General features: G+C 39.9%; 2 protein-coding genes across 2 annotated transcripts in view; one reads left to right on the top strand and one right to left on the bottom strand.

Annotated features, from left to right (window-relative positions):
- LOC126484586 (F-box only protein 42) overlaps positions 1–19,815 on the bottom strand; it is a 69,322-nt gene extending 49,507 nt beyond the window's left edge. Inside the window, exons 1-4 of the mRNA XM_050108148.1 lie at positions 19,327–19,815; positions 18,925–19,056; positions 15,981–16,192; positions 13,095–13,270 (exon numbers count right to left, since the gene is read on the bottom strand). Of these exons, the coding sequence (XP_049964105.1) occupies positions 13,095–13,270; positions 15,981–16,192; positions 18,925–19,056; positions 19,327–19,486 (680 nt within the window). The 5' untranslated portion in view covers positions 19,487–19,815. The remainder of the gene's footprint in view (positions 1–13,094; positions 13,271–15,980; positions 16,193–18,924; positions 19,057–19,326) is intronic.
- Positions 19,816–19,858: 43 nt separating this feature from the next.
- The window catches only part of LOC126484585 (uncharacterized), a 358,487-nt gene continuing 354,771 nt past the window's right edge, over positions 19,859–23,574 (top strand). Inside the window, exons 1-2 of the mRNA XM_050108147.1 lie at positions 19,859–20,063; positions 20,273–20,420. Coding sequence (XP_049964104.1) covers positions 19,965–20,063; positions 20,273–20,420 — 247 coding nt within the window. The 5' untranslated portion in view covers positions 19,859–19,964. The remainder of the gene's footprint in view (positions 20,064–20,272; positions 20,421–23,574) is intronic.

Below are 23,574 nucleotides of genomic sequence, written 5' to 3'. Positions count from 1 at the left end.
GTACAGCACAAAGTGTAGCGCTATAGATAGAGAGATGATACGGAGGGAAATGCATTTGGCTGTTAAGAGAGTAATGCATGATGCCTTAAACGACGACTGTAGCAGAATATTGTCAAATGACATTTCACAAAATCTAAAGAAATTCTGGTCATATGTAAAGGCTGTTAGTGGTATCAAAGTTAGTGCCCAGTTCCTAGCGAATGAGATAGGAACTGAAATTGAGGATAGCAAAGCAAAAGCTGAAATGCTTAACTCCATTTTCAAATGTTCCTTTACAAAGGAAAACCTAAGAGAATTGTCCCAATTTAATCCCCATACCACTGACAAGAAGAATGAAACAAGTATTAGTGCCAGTGGTGTTGAAAAACAGCTGAAGTCACTAAAACTGAACTATGGTCCGTGACCCAATGGAATCCCTGTCAGATTCTATACTGAATTTGTGACTGAGTTAGCCCCTCTTCTAACTACAATTCATCATAGATCCCTCGAACAAAAAACTGTCCCCAGTTCTTGGAAAAATTCACAGGTCACACCCGTCTACAAGAACAGTAGTGGAAGTGATCCACAAAAATACTGTCCAATATCCTCGACATCGATTTGTTGTAGAATCTTAGCACATAATGAGGTATCTTTAACAGAGTGGCTTCCTCAATACTATCTAGCATAGTTTTCAGAAACATCCATCATGTGAAACCCAACTCGCACTTTCCTCCCACGACATACTGAAAGCTTTAAATCAAGGCAACCAGGTAGATGTAATGTTTGATTTCCAAAAAGCATTTGACTCAGTACTGCGTCTACACTTATTGTCAAAAGTACAATCACATGGAGTATCAAGCAAAATTTGTAGCTGGATTGAGGACTTTTTGATAGGGAGGACACAGCATGTTATCTTGGGTGGAGAGTCATTGTCAGATGTAGAAGTAACTTTGGGTGTGCCCCAGGGAAGTGTGTTGGGATCCTCGCTGTTCATGAATTATATTATTGACTTTTCTGACAATATTAATAGTAAAATCAGGCTTTTTGAAGATATTGCATTTATGAAGTACTATCTGAGAGAAGCTGCATAAATATTCAGTCAGATCTTAACAAGATTTCAACATGGAGCAGAGATTGGCAACTTGCTCTAAATGCTCAGAAATGTAAAATTGTGCACTTCACAAAAAGGAAAAAAATGTAGTATCCTATAACTATAATAGCAATAAGTCACAACTGGAACCAGCCAACCACACAAATACCTAGGTCTAACTCTTTGTAGGGATACGAGGTGCCACCCAAAATTTTCGGGACTGGTGCTGCCATCTGTTGAAAACCTTACCCTTCAACTAACAGTCACCATCACCCTCGAAGCAGTTCCCATCTGCATGTACACACCGGTCCCAGCGTTTCTGCCACTGGTCAAACGTTTTCTGGAAGTCATGTTCTTTGAGGGTGTTTATCACCGACGGTGATGATACTTGAATCCTCTCTAGAGTGTCGAACCGACAGCCTTTCTATTTGAGTTTCAGTTTTAGGATCAGCGCGAAGTCGCAAGGTGCCAAATCTGGCGAGTACAGTGGGTGGGGTACAACTGCCATATTGTTTTTTGCCGAAAAGGTCCTGGTGAGTAAGGACGCGTGACAGGGCGCGTCATCGTGATGCAGCAACCAGTTCCCTTGACGCCAAAATTTGGGCTGTTGTCGCCGCAAGTTTTCACGGAGCCGTCACAAAACATCACAGTAGTATGCAGAATTCACCATCTGGTTGGGTGGGACGAATTCTTTGTGCACAATTTCCTTGGTATCAAAGAAAACAATGACTTTGCTCTTCACCTGTCTCACTTTTTTGGGTCTTGGAGAGCCCGAGCTCTTCCATTGGGACAATTGTTGGTTTGTCTCTGTGTCATAATTGTAATTCCAGTTCTCATGACAAGAACGTTGGATCATCAGATGCGGTCTGATGATGGTCTGTGCACACTTCTGCACACACTGCCTTCTGATCGGCAGTCAAGACCCTTGGCACAAATTTTGCAACAACATGATGCATGCCCAATTCATCAGTGAACATTCATTGACATGTCCCATAACCAATACCCACTTCATCTGCAAGATCTTGAATGGTTTAACGTTGATCTGCATGAACCAATTGTTGAAGTTTGGCAACAATGTCTGGCATTGTGCGACTAGCGAGCCTTCAAGTGTGAGCATCATCTTCGACGTCTGTACGGCCGGCCCTGAACCGAGCATACCACTCAAACATATGCATACGGCTCATGTCGCACAGAATTTGATACACACGCGCTGTTCTGTTCGCGGATCCATCATAAAATCATCACACACCAAACACAGAGTATTACAGAAATCACTGTGGATACGTGACCCATCCTAGAATATTGCTCAAGTGTGTGGGTCCATACCAGATAGAACTAACAGGGGATACTGAATGTATGCAGAGAAGGGCAGCACAAATGGCCACAGGTTTGTTTAATCCATGGGAGAGTGTCAGAAAGGTACTGAAGGAATTGAAATGGCACACTCTTGAAGACAGACATAAACTATCCTGAGAAAGTCTATTAATGAAGTTTCAAGAACTGGCTTTAAATGATTACTCTAGAGATACACTACAAGCCCCTGCGTATCACTCACACAGGGATCGTGAGGATAAGATTAGAATGATTACTGCACGCACAGAGGCACTCATACAATCACTCTTCCCACACTCCATACATGACTGGAACAGGAAGAAACCCTAATAATTGGTACAATGTGATGTACCCTCTGCCATGCACCTCACAGTTGTTTAACAATATAGATGTACATGTAGATGTCGCCGAGTATTAGTGAGAGGCACTTCTTAAGTGGTGCTCAATGCAATTTTTTTATGGCTGCAGCTATTTCATGGCCCCACCTCAGCACAAGTTTCTTGAGATGGATCCCTGAGAAGTGAGGCAATGTTACTTCTGCCATTTTTAATACTGCTTTAGAGTTATGTCAGAGGGTAATTTTACTTCCTCCTTCAGAGGAGAATTCAGAATATAACAAAATGATGAAGCTATGCAAGTTGGCATCATTTAAGCTCCAGCTTGGAGAGGATGCTGATGATATTGATGTAAGACAGAAAGAATAATTGGAAAATGGTTGCTGTCGTGTAAATCATCATCCACCTTCCACCACATAGATGGGAGAAAGCTGGGACTAGAGACTGACAGAATAGCCAAGAAGGTACCATATGCTGGACTAATGTATGTGATGCACCCCAAGTTTTTAAAAAAAAAAAAAAAAAAAAAAAAAAAAAAAATCTGTTCTAGTATATTGGCTTGCAGACAGGTTTTGAAACTGCCCTACAGAGTGGTGTGGGCATTAAAATACCGTAGTTGCAAGATCAAGTCAAAGATCACTGGTGTGTGGCCTCCCCATATGGAGATAGATAATGTTGTAGAGAGTGTACAATCAATCATCTATATATGGAAATTCCTGTTACAAACTTCTAAGACTTGTAGAGGGGAGTGACTACATAATACTTTGAATAGGAACCCAAGCCTGGAAATGTACAGTTTCTGATCTATCAGTTCAGATGTGTAATGTGTCCTTGTCTGCTGAGGGCAAGAGAAAAGTCTCAGAGTTGCTTGACCTGTTATGCAACGGGGTAGACAGGATGACAAGCACTATGTCAGATGGTCATCTGATGTCACTCAGCGTCTACCTTGCTGCGAGAACTATTCAATGCCGATGTGTATCCAATACAGTAAACATGATTGGTACACGTTTTTGGAAAACACAGACATGCTCCTTGTGTATGGGAAAGCTTGAGGTAATGGAAGAGTTTAGTTGGCTATATAATAAGCGATTTCCATGATGTAGCACGTCGTAGCACAAACTTTTTGCCCAAGTTCCAAGAAACACGTACCTTCACTGTGAGAAGTCAGGATTGTGGTGCTCTATGACAATGGCGTATGCCCAGACCTGAAGTAGGTGTACAGAATCACACTGAAGAGAACCCATCAACAAGTACCTGCACAACTGCGCGTGTAGTGGTATTGTCTGGGACTATCTGCATGAGTAACAATTACATCTGTAGCACTAATAACATGCACACGCTACGGGTCCAGCTGATTTTCCACAACGCATTGCCTACTGTACATGATTCCTGCACTGCTGCATCGACACGCTCCTGTTTCCATGTCGAGTTCTGATCACAGATGAATGTAAGTTCACTAGGGACTGCATTCTGAATTTGCGAAACAGCCACATACGGACAAACTGAAGTCTTTGTGCCATGCATTTTAACGTATTTCAGCACAGGATTGGTATTTATGCTTAGGCTAGTATTATGTATAATCATGTGGTTGGGCCATACCTGCTTCCACTCAAGCTAAATGGTCCTGCATATTTTCTCTTCCTACAAAATGTAATGGGCCTCTTCTTGGAAGCTGTGCCACTGAATGTCCATCCGGAAATGTGGTTTCAACATAATGGTGCACTTCACTTCCCATGTGCAGTTCGGAGACATCTCAACAGACAATATGGTGAAAGATGGATAGGCCAAGTCTGTCCAATCACTTGACCACCACAATTGCCCGATTTAACTATGGGCTACTACTTATAGGATTGTATGCAAAGTATAATTTACGAGACTCCTATAGAGACAGAGGATGATTTGCTGGCTTGAGTTCTGGTGACTGACTAAGAATTGAAGAGACACCAGGTGGGATGGAGAGAGTGTACAGCACACGCTTCATAGGTACTACATCTGGAACAACATTGGTGGTCATTACATTGAACTGCTGGTAATCAGTACTGTTCTGTACATACAGTTTTGGAATAATATAAGCATGTAATGTTCAAGGATTAACACAAACAAAATATGTGCTTAAGTGATAAATGGATGTTTTGCTATGTTTCTTTTGAATTGTTGCCTAATAATTTTACTCTGTCATGTCTAATTCTGTTTCTCGAGCAGAAGTGCACTAGTTACACATCTCGGGCAGAAGTGCACTAGTTACACATCTGAAGTGAAAAATCACAGAATGGGAATGGCACATTTCCAGACCTGTGTTCCTGTTCAAAATATTATCGTACTCACTCCCCTCTACAAGTCCTACAGTTTGTAATCAGAATCTCTGAACATCCTGCATATATTTATTTTGCTTCCAGTGAAGCACTAAAACTGTTCTCATTATCAATGTATAAACCCAATTTGATGCCCTCCCAAAGTTGGCTTCATGTTTGCAATCCCATATGCTTCATCATGTCTGAGAATAGGAGAGTAGTCTGCAAGGAATGAGCTTTCTTGTAGGGTTATATCAACAGCTGGGTGGAGTGCTGTCAAGTGTTTAAATTAAGTGAGGTGACAGAAATAACCATTACAGTACGAGTGGATATCTGCTGCACATGCTTTGTTTGTTTGTGTGTGTATGACAGAGAGAGAGAGAGAGAGAGAGAGAGAGAGAGAGAGAGAGAGAGAGAGAGAGACTGTTTGGAGATTATGGGCACAGTGAGGTTATCAGTGCCCTTACGGACATTAAAAGAAATAAATGTGAACAAAATTATGAAAATGTTATCACACAGTGAGGAAGAAACCTAAAAAATGACACTCATGCTCTCACTTCTGCCTGACTCAAACTGACCACACAGTCACCCTATCTCACACACGCTAATACAATGGAGAAGGAGTAAAAGCTAAAAGATGCTATACACAAGATTAAAACACAAGTAAAATGACAAAGAGGCAAGGCACAGGAAAATCTCACTGGCTTATCACTTACAGAAAACATGGGTGAGACAGTCACTCTGTTAACACATTAAAACCATTTCCCTAAAATCTTGGAATAAATGTTGGGCAATTTACAAAACTTTAAAACTGTAACCACATTCGTTTGAATGTTACCTAAAATAGAGGGTAGATCTGTCAGCAAATTTGCCGCACCTGCAATGGTTGGAACGTAAAACACAGTTCAATAAAATGTGGCGTACACTGATCTGTGCAATACAAGCAACACACATTGGAGGGTTCTCTTGCCAGAGCAAGAAGTTATGCATCATAGGACAGTAGCCATGTGAAGACTAGTGAGGAGGACCACATGCCATCAATGTAGGTGGAACGAGATACATCAAGGGCCATGTTATGATGGGCTTTACTAGACAAAGCTTATTGTCTGTCAATTCCAGCCAGTCGTCCTACCACCAAAGCAAGACTCTGGATCTGAACAGTGAGGCTATGGCATGCAGGGGGATGGCACACTGAAATAACTGATGATCACAACATTCCTCCTTGGCTGCTTGATCTGCCCTTTCATTCCCTGCAATACCCATGTGCCCTGGTACCCAGCAAAAAGACACCTCCTTCCCCAGTCATAATAGTTGGAGAAGGGCATCCTGGATATTCTAGCTCTGCTGTACCTGCTGAGCACAAACACTGAAGAGAGCGAAGGACACTCAGAGAATCTGAACAGACAAGAAACTTAGCACTAAAAGAATGTCTCATCTGCTCCAACGCCCGGAAAATTGCATATAATTCTGTGTCGAAGACAGAAAAGTCTTGAAACACCAGACCCTGAAGACACGACCTGGAAAAACAATAGAGCGACCAACGGAGTCCCCCTCTTTAGATCAATTTGATTTGTAAAGACAGCTACATAGATGTGGTACTCATATAAAAAGGCACAAAATATCACATTAAAAACAGAATCGGAAGTGCAATCTCTCCTGCACAGCACCAAATCTAAAATTACTCTGAGCCTCTGCAGTAACCTGGGCGGCGGATGGTTAAAACCCTGGATTTGAGGTTGTACTTGCTCCACACTGAGTGACTCCAGCAAATGTTGCATGTGGATCCCAAACAGCATTGTTGCTTGTGGACGATTGGTGAAAAGGCATTCCCGAGATGAACAAGCAACAGTATGGTATGCGGGTCAAGAGGAAGCTGCAAGGAAGTTACATACATGATGCAGCATAAGGAGCTGCCATCAGATGGTGAGTGGTGGTTTCCCAACCTCAGCACAGAGACGAGTTATGGGGCTGGTCGTGTAAGCACCTGTGGCCAGCCTAGTCCCTCGTGGTGGATAGCATCAATAATCTTCAGGTAAGAAGGCCTTGCATCCATAGTCTAGCTGTGAACGCACAAACACCCTATAAAACTGGAGCAGACACACCCTGTCCTATCCCCAGGACCTGCAGCTAAGGCACTTTATGATATTCACTGCCTTCTGAACTCTGGTTTTCAGGTCCCTCAGGTGGGGTAACCATGATAATTTGCAGTCAAAAATGAGGCCCAGAAACCCCACTGAGTATTTAAAATGTACAATGGTGTCCCTCAGATGCAAGTCAGGTAAATCAGAAGTAAGACAAGAATGACTAAAATGCATGAACACTCTCTCTCTCTCTCTCTCTCTCTCTCTCACACACACACACACACACACACAAACACACACACACACACACACACACACTTATCTGTAGAAAACTGAAAAACCATCTTTGCAGCCTACTCCTCCAACCTCTGCTCATCCACAAATAAGGAGCACTGTACAGGACTCTGTACCACAGACCAGATACTGATCTGGTGATGACTATGGCAAAGAGGGTAACATTTAAAACACTGCCCTGAGGAACACCGTTCTCCTGCTCAAAACTATCTGACAGCACATCACCAACTCGAGACCTAAAAAACCTCTTAGACAGGAAGGACGTATGAAAATGGGGGGGTGGCTATGAAAGCACCATTGACGGAGATGCACAAAAATATTGTGTCGCCAAGTAGTAGCGTACGCCTTACTGACATCAAAGAATATACCGAGACAATTATGTTTATGCAGGAAATCCTGATGAATAGCCACCTCTAGTAGGATCAAGCTGTTGATAGTAGACCGAAATCTCCGTAATCCACACTGATAGTGGCTAAAGAATTGCCTGGTCTCTAACAACCAGACAGTGATGCTTAACCATGCACTTCAGGGTCTTTCCTAAACAGCTCATTACGGTAACACTCTGGAAACTACTGGGACATGTGTGGTCCTTTCCTAGATTGAGGAGAGGTGTAAGAATTGCCTCCGTCCGTGAACTGGGGAAGGTGTCTGTCTGCCACATAAGATTAAAACTTTGGAGGAGGATTTTCTGTGATGCCTTTGGCAAATGTTGAAGCATATAGTACTGGATTTGATCGTGACCGGGTGCAGTGTCACGAGTCTCAGAGAGCACTGAATCCAGCTTCCACATGGAGAAATGAGAGGTGTGGCCTCAGAACCGTCTGATTTGAAGTCCAACTTGCCCCTCTCTACAGTCACCAGGCAGTGACAAAACACCGAGTCCTGGCTTGCATTGGCTGTAGTTTTTGCAAAATGATTGGCCAGCGTCTGAGCGATGTCTCTAGGTGTTGTTTGGAGACACCCCTGTAACACTGCAGCTATTGTTACATGACTTGTTTGCCAGAAATCCTTCTTATGGCTTCCCATACTTTTGTAGAACAAGTGGAATGATTGATTGTATCCAGGAATGCTTGCCATAAGCTTTTCTGACTCTCCTTAGTTACTCATCACTTCTCGGCTCTTGCAACTCGAAAGGTGATGAGGTTGTCTGCTGTTGGATGGCAACTGTCAGACAGCTGCATGCCTGGTGCAGATTGTTGAACTGCACTCATCTGTCCACCAAGGTACAGGTCACCTCCTAAGATGACCTGAGGATTTTGGGATCGACAGATTAGCCGCACGATGGATCACTCATGTGATGTGGTCCACCGATTCCTGGATGCTGTTGTGGTGCTCAAAAACAGCAAGCTGCCTGAACAGCATCCAGTTAGCTTTGCTGACCACCCATTTTGGTGGCTACTCTACAGGAAATGCTCCTTCCAGTAGATAAATGTGGAACGGGAGGTGGTCACTCGAATGAAGGTCGTCAATGACTTCACACTGAACTGAGTCTACGGGGGCTGTAGAGCAGAAAAGGAGGAGAAGGAAGAGAATAGAGAGTGACAGTAGTGAAAATTTGTCACAAACCAATGTGAGCCAGTACCAGCTGTTCTGAGCGATTGTTGTCTATTTGCTTAATTTCTGTACGTGGCATTGGTGATTAGGGGGCCATTAGATTTACCAGATCCATCTTTCCCTTCAGTTTCTTCTTTTCTTCCTTTCTCTTCTTTTCATCTCAGGGTTTTACTTCCAGTTGGGAAATGTTTGCCCAGGTTTCCGGAACTGAAGATGAATGGGCCTATTATGGCCCATTTACCACACCTTCAGTCACTGATTGCTGTCAAAGCATGCGGTGATGAGAGTTGTAGGGTGTGACTGGATGAAGGGGTGGGGGTAGGAACTAGCACTCTATGAGGGGAAGACAATGTTTTGCTCAGGGAGCAGAGGTTGAGGTCCTCGAGATAAGTGTATAAGGGATAACAGCAGGGAGAACACCTTTTCCCTAACGTGGCTGGCTTCGGAGGCCTCATGATGAAGGGGTGGAGTTAAATGTATTTTTTGCTATAGGCGGTACCTCCGTTATGACTTACGTAAAATTTGTTATCATTTGTACATGATGCAAGCATTCATATTCGTTTCGAGACTCGAAGTACATTAGTCGTTTGAAAGTTTCTTATTCTTGTATTTCGTGTTCTTTTTTGAAGAGATGGGAAGTTGGCGAGCAGGGCGAATGCTCTTCTCCACAATTCATATAAATCAGTGGTTTATCCACCTGGAGTGTTCTCATGTATAGCATTTATCATGTATAGCATTTAATCATCTAGCAGCATGAATGGTTTGGCATCACATCGACAGACTAGTACCTTTACTTTCTTGGGGAGTATGTCGTTTTCAGAAGTCAGAATAAATGCTCCAGTGTTTGTCCTGTTATCCATTGGGACTCACTGGACATGATGGACACAGTGTGATACAGTGTTTGCATTAATACTGGTTGGCTACTCATTTCGTTTATTGAGAAGAACTCTCTGCACTTACCTTGAATTTGTTCTACAAATATCAATTGTTTTATATTCAAGAAGGATTCACCACATGTTCTGCAACTGACCTAGTTTTTTTTTTTTGGGGGGGGGGGCATATTTTTCTCCTTGTCTCTTTAATCAGTTGCCCTCCTATGGTGCAGCAAAGGGAGGAAATTCTTGCAATTCTATCTCATCTTTTGGGGAGACTGCTGAATGTCTTGAGACTGCATGGAGTCCCTGTGGTCCAAATATGACAAACACATAAAGGCATATATGGGAAGTTAACAGCACAGGTACCACAAGTGGGACACTGGGCTATGTGCCACGATGGGCAATCTTCCATGCATACCCTGCACTACTGAGAAAATTTTGAAAATTGGAGGGTCGAACTCACTAACAGGGATCATACTTGATTTGTCACACAAAGACATACGATATAAGCCAAAGAATTGGAATTGTGACTGAAATTAGCTAAGCCTGCACCAAAACAGCCATCATGGTGTACGGGTCAGAAGGGAAGGATAACCAAGGGGGAGAGGGAGAACAGCAGCATAGGGTAAGAAGATACGCAACAATGGCTTGGGCCCTGTGTTCACCACACTTACGCTCACAAGTACGACCTGAAATCTTGAGGTGGGAGGGATGGAGAAGGGAGAATTTCTTGAGACTGCATCCCTTGTAGAACTATCACAAGGCATGTCAGTTGTACAGTCCTGCAGGTTGTTTCCCCACTTTTTTGCAGATGTGGAGGTATATCTCCTTCCTTAAGTTAAAGACATTCTGTCACTCTGCCATTTCTTGAGACTGAGGAAGGGGGGGCAGGGGGGGGGGGGGGGACACTTCCGCAACATAGCTCAATATGTGATAACATGTATGAAATATTTTTCCTCATTTATGATCCATCCCATATGGTGGTAATTTCAGTACAGCAAACTCAAAACCAGACTAACCAGTGAAAGGGTTCATTTTCCTTGGGCCTCTGGGGAAAAGGCTATATTGTCAATAAAACATCAGCAATGGGAGATCATTAACAGTTACTTGATCATCAATTTGAATTTCCTAAGAATTTTCTAATGATACAAGGACAGAAGTTCTTTTGCGCTATCTGATGGAAACACTGTTGACAACTAAAGACTGGATAGCCGACAACATATTTGTTGACAGGATACATTAACTGGGACTGCAGCTATTGTTATATTTTCAGAGTCACAATATCGGCATTATACTGTCAAAGCAGAAAGCCTATTAGCAACAAATCATCATCTGCATCTACATCTGTTGCATCTTCTAAGTGTTCTGTCAATAAAATGTGGTCTTTGGTTCGCCTTCTCCAAAACATTTTCTGTGTGTCCTTTCCCATTTAAGTTCTTCATAACTGTGATTCCCAGGCATTTAGTTGAACTTAAGGGATTTAGATTTAACTGATTTATCATGTAACTGAAGTTTAATGGAGGCCTTTTACTATTCAGGTGGATGACCTCTTTTCACTGATCAGGGTCAATCGGCAATTTTCACACCGCAGTTTGTTTTGATCTTCTGATGGCTTTACTAGATAAATGACAGCAACATCTGCAAACAAACTAAGATGACTGATCAGATTGTTTCCTACATCATTTTATAGAAAAGGAACAGCAGAGGTCTTATAACACTACACAAGGGGAACGCAAGAAATCACTTCTGTTTTACTCAATGATTTTCCACCAACTACCATGAACTGTGACTTTTCTGACGCGAAATCATGAATCCAGTTGCACAACTGAGACAATATCCCAAAAGCACGAAATTTGATTACAAGCCCCTTGTGAGGTATAGTGTCAAAAGCCTTCTGGAAATCTAGTAATACAGAATATATTTGAAATCCCTTGTCGACAGCACATTTTCTGTAAGTAAGGAACTAGTTGTATTTCGCAAGAATGATGTTTTCTAAATCCGTACTGACTGCGTGTCAATAGAAGGGTCTCTTCAATGTGATTCATAATGTTCAAAGCAGTACACATTCTAAAATCCTGATGCAAATCAACATTAATGATACGAGCTTATAATTTAGTGGATTACTCGTACTGCCTTTCTTGAGTATTGGTGTGACCTGTCCAACTTTCCAGTCTTGGGGTATGGATCTTTCGACGAGCGAATGTTTGTATGTGATTGTTAAGTATGGAGCTGTTGCATCAGCATATTCCGAAAGGAATCTGTTATTTTATTAAGTGATTTAAGTTGAATCACTACTCTGAGGACATCTACTTTTAAGTTACTCATGTTGGCAGCTGTTCTTGATTTGAATACTGGAATATTTACTTTGTCGTCTTTGGTGAAGAAATTTTGGAAAGCTGTGTTAAGTAACTCTGGTTAGCAGCACTGTCATTGATAGTATTTCCATTGCTATCGTGCAAACAAGGCATCGATTTTGACTTGCTGCTAGCATTCTTCGCATGTAGCCATTATCTTTTTGGATTTTCTGCCAGGTTTCGAAACAAAGCCTCACTGTCGAAACTATTACAAACATCTCACATTGAAGTCCACAGTAAATTTCAAGCTTCTGTAAAAGATCACAAGTCACCAGTCTTGGGGGTTTTGTGTTCTTTTAAATTTGGCATGCTTTTTTAGTTGTTTCTGCAACAGTGTTCTGACCTCCTTTGTGTACCAGGGGAGATCAGCTTCATTGTTTTTTAATTTATTTGGAACAAATCTCTCAATTGCTGTCAATAATATTTTTTTAATTCAAGCTACATCTGGTCTAGACTTATATCATTAATTTGGACGGAGTTGAGATTGTCTCCCAGGAAGGCAACAAGCGAATTTTTGTCTGCTTTTTTGAATAGATATATTTTTCATTTAATTTTGGAGAATTTAGGAGTTCCAGTATTCAGTCTTGCTACAACAACCCTGTGTCCACTAATCCCTGTAACTCTGTTGCTGCTCAGTATTAGCTCATGATTATGTAACTTAATTAACAATTAATTAAACAGGAATGCATTTATCTTTAATAGAAGGTGATCACATCACTAAATAAGGAGGACTCTGCTGTCCTGTTATGCAGTCATTATTTTAAACTTCAATTATATAAATACACTTCCAAATAGCAAAATCATATGTGATTTCACACCATAACACTGTCAAAAAGCTGTGAGTTCTAACTTAGCATTTACATGATTTATTACTTTGCCCCATAGAAGGTGGTAGTGATTTTCTATTACCTCACGTATTGTCCTAATGAATGGGTCTTTTGCAGTCCACCAAAAACCACCATTGTTTCACCAAGGACGGAAGCAGAGTGACCAGCCATTGCAGGTGGTGCAGTAGTACTATTTATGGCTCTCCATCGATTGCAGCTGATATAGTAAATGTGTAACTCATTGAAAAGTCGCCAGCCCTATAAACACAAAAGACTTTTCATGCAGTTTATCAATACCCAGTACCAAAGTTCATTAATTATACAAAAAGGGAAATTTGTACACATACTGAAACTTTAAATGACATAATGACACTAAGGTTAAATTATTAAAATGATATCTTCCAATAACTGACAGAACCATAGGGAGCACAAAATTTACAGCTGTGGTTTCCTTTCTGTAACATTAAAATGACATGATGTAAGAAAATGATGTGTATTTTAAAAGACTGAACATAGTAAAATTCGCTGACAAGGAATTTCTGGTAGTAGAGAAGCACTATCACACCAGCTTGTTCAGAGAAGCTACAGAAACACAAAAACATGGGAATGGCTTCAACAAGAAAGAAGAAAGCCTTGGATCCTGGTTTCCCGTGCTGCAGTGAATTACCGTGGCAGGTAGCAAGAGGAGAACCGCACCGGAAATGACCGCAGAGAAGACCTCTGACGTTGGTGTGCCAGGTACATATGGTCAGCGGCTGCGAGCTCGGCTCCAGTTCACCACCCGCTACTGAAAATTCTTCGCTTTGATGATAAAGGCACCTGGGTAGAAAGATGTGTAAGTGACAAATTTGTGCCACTGCATGAGGTATTTCAGGAATTGAACAGAATACTCCCAGGACTTCAGAATTGATATCACAGTACAAATGATGAAATAGTATGTCTTTTCAGATGTTTTTGTCCTTTTAAAGTTTTCCTCAAAGACAAACCTGGAAAATACAATATACCTGTTAGAATTCTTAGTTGTGCAATTGAACGATACAAAATAAAAATGGAAGTGTACCCTGAAAAAGGCAGTAGACCTGTCTGTGAACGAGGTCCTTTTGAGATTGTGAAGAGACTGATGGAGCCAACAAAGAATACAGTCTACAATATCACAACTGACCGTTCCTACACTTCTGTGGAATTGGCGGACATTCTGTATGAAGATTAAAAACTTGTATTGGTTGGGACAGTCAAATCCAACAAAAACACATACTACAAGAACTTAAGATGACAACAGGCAGAGAGCTCTATTCCTCCAAATTTGCACTCACAGATCCATCTACTAAGATGCCTCCAGCAACAGGTCTCTTACATCACAAAGGAAAAAAAAAATCTGTTGATGTTGTCAATACATCATGATGCAGTAGAAGAAGTTGATACACCAAAAAAGAAAACCCATATAAACCTATACTATTATTCCACAATGGGAGGAGTGGATGCCATAGATCAATTGGCTAAGACATACTGTACAAACAGGGGTATGAGAAGATGGCCACTGTCATGTTATACAACCTACTTGATATGGCTCCCATAAACTCATACACACTGTTCAAGATGAATGTGCCTCAGTGGAAGAAAGAGAAATCAAATGCCAGAAAACTGTATCTCCATGACTTAGGCCTTGAACTTTTGAAACCATATGTAGAAGAGTGATCCAAGGACTTGAAAGTGCTCCAGTAGCCTATTATTTGCATGATCGGAGAGACCCTTGGATCAAAAACTAGAGGTAACAAAAATTGCTGCAAATGAAGGAACCAACTACGAAAGCAAATGCTACATATGCTTGAAGAATGCAAGTAACCAGAGAGCCTGAGACAACATCACAAAAACCAAGTTAACGTGTGGAAGCTGTGGTCTCCATCTGTGTAAGACTCATTCAGAATCAATCATTTTGTGTGCAGGAGGTAAATGTCATCTGTAAATGACAGTATTATCACCAAATGAAGAGTGTGTTTTGAAAGTTTTCCATGTATCATAACTATATTTGTACAACTGTTTTTATTTCTGTTTTTGATACTTTCTGAAATGGAAAAAACTGTGTTACTTAGTTATTAGATCAGAGGGTGCTTAGAAACTTTGGACAGACTGTGTAATTAAGTACAAATTGTATGTTTCTAGTTTATACAAACTTTCATTGTTCAAGATTTGACCACTGTTGCTTGCCATATTCACACTGTGTGTTCAAAAAATTATGTTTCAGGTTATATTGTCACTATTTCCTGTTAAACTGATTTCACATGGGAAACAAAATTACTTAAAATAATAAGTATTACAGAACTTACAGCTTACGTAACATGAGCAAAATTTTGCCTTGGTTAGTGCCCATGTAATCTAAAATAGCTTGGTGCTCTAGGATTAAATGGAGATGCATTTAATAAATGACGAAAAGTAGAGCTGAATTTACAATTTTAATCTATCATCATTTAATTTATTACTTTACCAGAAGGAAAAAGGAAACTGGCATTCTGTGTCTGTCTGTTGATTTCCAGTGGGGTCATCTTTCTGCTTTTCCTAACAGAATGTAAGACTTCGCATCAACATTATCTGCTTCTACTGTTGCAGTTTTTTATCTATAGCTAAATAGAAGTTACTTTCTGAACAATCACCATATTTGTTCTACTTGATCATGTGGTATCTTTCACAAATTGTCATTAAATCACTTCACCATGTTCGACTGAAGTGGTTTCAAGATTTCTACTCTAGCCCTCCATAACTGAAAGATGAGAGAACCACAGCTACAGAAATGTGTGATTACATAGTTAAGTGTCCAGTGAACAACTGCTGCTTTTCATTTTCTTCTACACTTTTTTTTCTGCTTTACTTTGTGTGAGAATTCTATACTAAAATTTAATTAGGCAAATCAGAGATTCAATATGACTACATTCAGTAAATTATGGACATTACAGAAACTGTGATATATGCTTACCTGGTGGAGTGGATAAGGAGATGGATGAGTCCAGCCTCCAAAAAGGATTAAGGTATCCTTATAACAAACAATTGTAGCACATGCCTTAGGTGAAGGATATGACCCCATAGTTAGAGGCCTCACCCATTGCCGCTTGTCAAGATCAAGTCGCCATAAGTCATTAAAAGTTGTGCTTGTGGAAGTACATCCGCCAAACACATACATTGAATTACCTACAACAGAAGAACAAAGGACTTTGATGTTATGTGTTGCTAGTGGCTGATCCAGTCCCTTACAACAATGCAATAATACAAGGCAGAAGATGAAGAGAGGTGGGAAGAAGAATTTAGGTGGATGGTACATATAGAATGATAAAAGTATGTATATATTTTGGAAGCGAGGAGGGAGGGGAGACAGTTTGAAAGAAGGTGAAAGATATAACATGTAAAATAATAATAATAAAAAAATAAGTTAAACATATATCTGCCAGCCTACACCTATTTAAAAAGAAAAAAGACGCTGTTGTGCCATGTGCAATGTGTTCACAATTTCATACTTGCTTATTCAAACTAAAAGCATGTTTTTTGTGCGTGTTGACAGTCACTGTACCCCAACAAGAGATAAAACGTGGCTGTAGATCACAAACTCAGAAATCTGTTGTGGACAACAGATACCTATGTAACCAAGTTTCATTTCAATGGCTGACACAGCACTGCAGCACTACTTTAGGGCTGCCACTGTCTGCTCCAAGTGTACTGGCATCTACAAAGCTGTTTACAATGTGCACATATTCCACCAACGGGCTGAAAGATACCTCTCTCTACCATGGGCTCAAAGATGCTGATAGTCAATAAAACACATTTTCCTGAAATTACATTTTATTTTCGACTCTAGAGAGAGTAAAGCTTGCATGTTATGTTATAAAGGTGAATGTTCTCTCAATCTTGCACCAGTTAGCAAAATTAGGTCTTAAATACGTCATATATTCCTGTGACAAAACACTTCACAATTTATCTATCGAAATTTAATTTATTTTTGTATGACTATTAATTAAAATAAAAATGTCTTTTTATGAAAAAAGTGTGAATAACTATTCATTATTTAAAAGTGCAATTAGCAACAAATACACAATTCAAGTACAAGTAAAAATAAAATGTTGCTGCTGGCAAGATCTGAACCAGTGGCTTTGTAATGACAAGACTTATACAGTACACACTCAGTTACCACTAGTTCTGTTCAAATGCTCGAAATGTTTTGTAGCTTACAATTCTTGAAAACCAATGAAAGTGATTTTTCAGTTTTTTCAGAAGTGTGTCATGCAGCTGTAGGAAATTTATCTCTGGGCAATGAGCCCTTCATATGCAATGAGTATGAAGAAAATCATAGGGGACCACTCCCTAATGTCCCATTCTAAAATTTAGTTCTTTAGGGTACCTTTGGGCATATATGGAACAGCATCCACTAAAGACACAGACAAGGTTCCCAGAGAAAGAAAAATGAGAGAGAGAGAGAGAGAGAGAGAGAGAGAGAGAGAGAGAGAGAGAGAGAGAGAGGGAGCAGTATCAAAGTGCTCATCTGAGATAAAATTCCATATTGGGATGCACTGTGCTGAGTGGAACATTCACTTTAAAAATAAGGTTTTTTCAGCAAAAAATGCCCCAAAAGCCATGAGCAACATCTTAACAACTGGGAACTTTTTTTTGTTTTAGAATGGTAGACAGTGGTCTTATATCAATATACATTTTTTTCTTAAGCTCCCAAATTACGTTGATTAATATGGGAAAATGGAGCTTATGGATATACAAATGCCATTTCTTTATGGTCCTGAGTATCCCCACCAAAGCAAATGAAATCAATGAGATAAATGTCGGAGTTGTCACTTTAACATAGCAAAGGTCTCATTTCAACTGTATGTAAATTATTAATAAAAAGAAGCAGTATTAGGGAATGGAAATGATCTAAAGACAAAGTGTTTCTGACTGACAATAGGGCTGGTGCTTGTTCAAGATAGGAATACAACTGAAACTTTATGACAGATTGAGGCTGGGTGCACACAAACTCAAACCCGAGTCCTTGTCTATCACAGGGAGTGTTCTTACTAAGGCCTGAATGTACAGACAAACCTCACAATTCACCTCATGGTCAAGCCTGCTCATCTCTTTTTCAAACACATCAGCTGAAGAGTGAAATTTTCATTCTGGAAAGAAACTGCAGACCTTAGCTAGCCAGTCTCCAGAATGCACTATAACAGACTCTTCTCACAGGAGTGCTAGTTCTGCAAAGCATGCAGGAGAGCTTCTATAAAGAATCAAAAGCAGGTAGGCTGAAGCTGAGAGACAGCCTGCAAGGCATATTTGAACAGTTCAGTCAGTAAGGTAGTTCCGTTCCCTCAGATTTTCTCGACACGGCTGACTAACAGTGTGCTCCTTGGCATACAGTTGAAGACAATGTCCTGGGTTTCAGAGACGGCTTGCAAAGTGTAGACTAGCAAGGAGAGCTGCTTCAAACCAGTCTTTCAACTGAAGACCACACCAATAACTATAGCCCCCTTATGTATTGCTCCTATACAGTCTTTAAAGACAAGATTAAATTAATTATGGTGCACAAATATGCATTTAATAATTCTTTGAAATGAACTGAATGGGACGAAACCATAATATGTGGTACAATTCGACATGTCCTCCTAGTGCAGTCAAAATCGTGGCACAACTCGGCATTTTCTCATACGGAGAATGTTGAAATTTTAAGGCAGTTGCTACATTACACTGATAATTCTCTTTTGATTCTTCTTGTCTATTTCACAGAGTAGCCTAGTCAATGGTCCCAGATATACTAAAAAATACCATACAACTAAATATATTTTGTAAAGCCAAACAAACTGCAGCAGAAAGGTCTGAAAAACTGAAAGAATATGACACCCTTCACGAGAGAGTTCTGCCACTATAACAAGTGAAATCCATCATACCACAAAAGCATGCAGAATGTGAATATCTTTTGGTAATAGATGGTGTGTACGCCTCAGGAGTTAATTCTTCACATTCTATGAGGAACTCCGTCACAGACCGATTAAACTTCTTCTGTGTATGGCGAATAACATCTGTAACAAATGAAAATGCTTTAACAAGCAGACTTGGTATGTTGGACAATAATTCATCTGCATAAAAATGTAAGGCAAGAAATATGTACAAATGGGTAAACCTGTAACAGTTTAATTAATAAGTCGGTTGCAAGGTATAGGCCTATGCGTTATTCAAATGTGGAAGTTAGTAAAGGTTACGAATCCTTAATACACCGTAGTATACAGATTTTAAGAATCTTTACAAGAGAATAAAATTGGTGCACTGTTCGATTATTAGGACATACATACTTTTTACAGCTTTATGCCATCGTCTACAAACAACGGAACATTCTTCTAAGTCTTTGTATGGGGGAACAAGACTAAGAATATATTCCAAAACTTCATCAGGAAGATCATCTATTGACCTTTCGTATCTGTTCACGGGCACAGCAGTGAGAGAGGATGACATTTTTGCTGTCAAATTTCGGCATATATTAAGTACATTGCAACTTTTAGCCGGGGAAACTAAATCGCTTCATCACTTTTGAGCCACCACTTGTAAACACACAATGTAAACTGCTTTTAGCGCCATCTCATCGAGATTTGCAACTGCATTCTGTTAACAAAGTACCAACTTCCCGCGATCTTTTAATTTTTCGGCACGTGTAAACACATTCATCAGCTTCTACCGGCAAAGCTCAGTTCTTGGTGACTGATGCATGTTGATAGTGGTTATTATTGGCACATTTACTTCTAAATAGGCAACAACACTTCTGTAGCGTCTGGCATCGCTAAACATATGACTATCGCCTCGCACAAGGCACTGGAATCAGCTGTTCGGTTCAAAATGTAAACAGCACGCGAACATGTTATAGTTGAAAGTATTCGTTCTGTAGCAACTTTAGTGAAATTTTGCGACTAGGCCGTATCGTAAAGACAGACGCGACATGTCGATGCTTACTCAGATAAATCCTTTACTCATAAAAATTCCAAATATTCGATTTGCAGCACCTTTCAGAAACATTAATTTATCGGTCCCTCAAAAGGTATAGTTCTACCGCTCAATTATTAAACAATATTTCAGTTACTGTCATACGTAAAGGACTGTTCCTACTGAAATTAAAAGCGATTTTCTACAATGATTGATAGTGTCGTTTGTCTGTTGCCGTACTAGGTGAAAATTTCTTGAGGAGGTACAGTATCTTCTTGAATACTGTCATTGTTGTGATAATCTCCGTCTTTCAATTTATTTCAGATAACCGTAGTGTCGGTGACAGTCGGAGTGGTCTTAATCGGTTTTTTAGCGAGATACTTGCGTCGCAGAAGAAGGGTGATTAATTACAACAAACGTGGAGGTAATCAACGTATCTACTCTTCCCGGGGTGCAAAAAGTCCGAATGGAGGTACGTTCATTATTATCAAGTGAGCAGGTTGGTACAAGAAGGTTCATAGTTACGTGTTCTGTCATCTATGGCCTGTTTCTATTTGGTGTTTTGTTTTAGTTAGGGTAAATCTCACTTAACGTTGTAATTATGTCCATTAATTTTCAATACAACGAAATCGATTGTTGTTTCAATGGATAAGTCCGACCACTGTTATTTGTGACTTTCTATTAGAAGAGGTATTTTTTTGGGTCCCAGTTGTGTTTGTTTCAGTGTCAGACGCCAATATTAATTCCAGTGGAGTGAAGTATTTCATCTTTTCAGCAATAAACTCAGGCTGAATGCATATTTTCCGTTTACCAGAAAGGGGCCGCAGTCAGGATGTCATATAAAATAAATCAGTAATAAATTTACACGGCATATTTGTTAAGTTATGGCCGATATTTTACCAATAAAATATTCATTACAACAGCATTACTGTGAAACGATTTGTCGTGTCATTCAAATTCTCTCTGTGGTACTTATACATTTTTATTTCGGCCATAAATATTGTACCCTGAAATGTAATATGAATGGGCTCACCCTGTTTCAGTACCATTGGAAATTGTACCTGGTGTGAGTCCTTGGCATTTCTCCCCAACACCACTCCGAGTGCAGACTCGACACTTGAAATTTTAGTGTAATTTGTCATATTGTGGTATCTGTTTTCTATTTACAATGAAATTTGTGCTTCAACCATAGTCTAGCCACAGATTTCTATGATAGCCTAGTTGAATGGACGTTGAATTTTATCTGATGTATTTTTGAAATGTTACATCCTATGTGTAAGAATACATTTATATTAGTGTTGCATTGCCTTTTTGAACAAAGGTTTTAACAAGCGAGTGCATGACCAGTATTTCACTTTCAGTTTTTAATGGTAACTGAGATTAATCTTTTAGGCCATTGTTATATTAAAATCAACTGCATTCTGTACACCACCTAGTTGTAACACAATCCATTGTCAGTGCTGTTGTTAAGTGTTTTCCTAGCTACCAAAGAAGTAACAATAAAAACTTGTTTCACTCTTGCATGAGGCTCAGCAGGTCACCACAGAACCAGTAGCATGAGGTGTATGATGCAAATTTGTCTGCCCTCTCTCCATTTTCATTGCATATGCAAGTGATGTATAAACCTTGTGGCAGGTTTATTCAAATCCCCAATTTGACCTTATGAAATTTTACTCATAGTTTCACTTTGTCAGTGTATGACCATCAGTGACTATGTGTGGTATTAGCAGATTACTTTCATTTTGTTTCATATTTCAAGAATAGTTATCTTCTTACCAACAATGAACGTAGATGTCAGGGTATACTACAGATCAACCTGGTACTACAACCTTTATCTTGTCACCAAATTGTCACTTTTGAGTGTAACCTGTAACTTACATTGTAACTCTGATTTTTTGCTGCGTGTGTGGGGGAGGGGGGGGGGTTGGCAGGGGAGGGAGGAGGAGGAGGTGATGGTGGTAGTTAGAGACCAATGTTAAACTTGACTGTAGCCATCTACTTTCTGCAGTGAGTGCAAAATACCCTCCATCATCCATCTGGGATGGGTGCCATTATTACGGTAATGTTCTAGCTATCTCCTTCATATGTAGAGGAGGGAATGGGGTATGAAGTATTTTTTATTTCTGTCTGATAACACTTCTTGACATACATGGAATAGGTCTGCAGATGGGGCACAGCCTAACTTCTTGGAATTTCTGTAACCTCTTCGCAGTTACTGAACAGAATTTTTTTTAACATGGCAATTCCTTTCAGAAGATTCTCAGTGTTTTTCTTAATATTCCATGCTGACATTTCTGAAGAGTGGTCTGCAAGGGCCGCTTATTAACAGATAAGTCACATCTTCCCAGAAATCTCACTGTATAATAAAGTCTGTTGTTTAAACCCCTATGTTGTTCTTCCATCAGTTTGAGGATGTTTCATCAGTGTCAGCCCTTAATACTGAAATAGAGTTTATGATATAAGGACAGCACAGAGCATATATGCAGAGCTGTCCAGATTATGTATAACATCAGACAGGTTGAAATCAAACCTGAAATGCTTTTTCTTAGCCAGCAATTCTAACAGCCACAACATGGCAGAGAATCATATGGAGTATGAAACTTTCAATTTCACCCTTCATACCACTGATGAACTGTTAACAAATAGAGTGACATGTAACTAAACAGGTCAGAAACTGCAGTGATCTTGATTGTGAAACAAAGTTGTAGGAAAGACTAAAAATCTTGTTCGATCAAAATCCCCTACGCTCCAATAATTTTTCTTCAAAAGAGTTGAGAAATGGTTAATAACAGATTTTAATTCTTAAATGTATAATAATTATGAGCAAACCTCAGTTTGGAACCTGGACAGGCAAACACTTTGTGGATTCCGTAACGTGTTCTTGCAAGCTTGATACACTGGCAACTATGACTTACCTGACTGTATCCACTGAACATTACTGTTTGTATACATTTGACAGTTTCTGATGGCTGTTTCTGTATTCATGACTCAGATAATTTAAATTTTCTGGTTAGCTTTATGGTTGTGGTATAGAGCAGTAGGATACATTACTGTAGGCCTACTAAGTTCCACTCAAAAGTCGATACACACTGATTGCAGCCTACATTATGAAAGAATCTTCAAGCTTACTTTCATTTTGGGAGCACCATGTTTCCACAGTTAGACATATGTAACTAGAAAACTAGCTTAATCGCTGCACATCAGATTTGGTTCCCCATGTACTTTATAGTTTTACCAGAGATGAAACTTTCTAACAATGAAATATTGAACCTTCTGTTTCCTTCCAAAAATTAATGCAAGACATTTACAAATGATCATCTAAAAAGAACTTAACGTTTTGCCAAATTATTAACCAAAGTCTCCTTTCCTCCTCTCGCTCGTGAACCTCCACTCCTTTCCCCCTCCCTTTCTTGCTAGAATCCACCGTGATGGGTGGAAACGCTCGAGCAGCTCACCTAGCACCTAAGAAAAATAATAGTTCTGCTCAAACTGGTTATCATTCTAATCAATAGCAGGGCAAGTGTTCTACCCTATTTTGGGTGATTATGGGACAGCTGTAGTGCAAATTTTAAATTTCTGTTTGTAGTTGGAGATTTTAGGATGTTACATTGTAGAATTCTAGTCAC

This window comes from Schistocerca serialis, chromosome 6 (genome assembly GCF_023864345.2).
Source record: "Schistocerca serialis cubense isolate TAMUIC-IGC-003099 chromosome 6, iqSchSeri2.2, whole genome shotgun sequence".
NCBI lineage: Eukaryota > Metazoa > Arthropoda > Insecta > Orthoptera > Acrididae > Schistocerca > Schistocerca serialis.
This window is presented reverse-complemented; position numbering and strand designations above follow the sequence as displayed.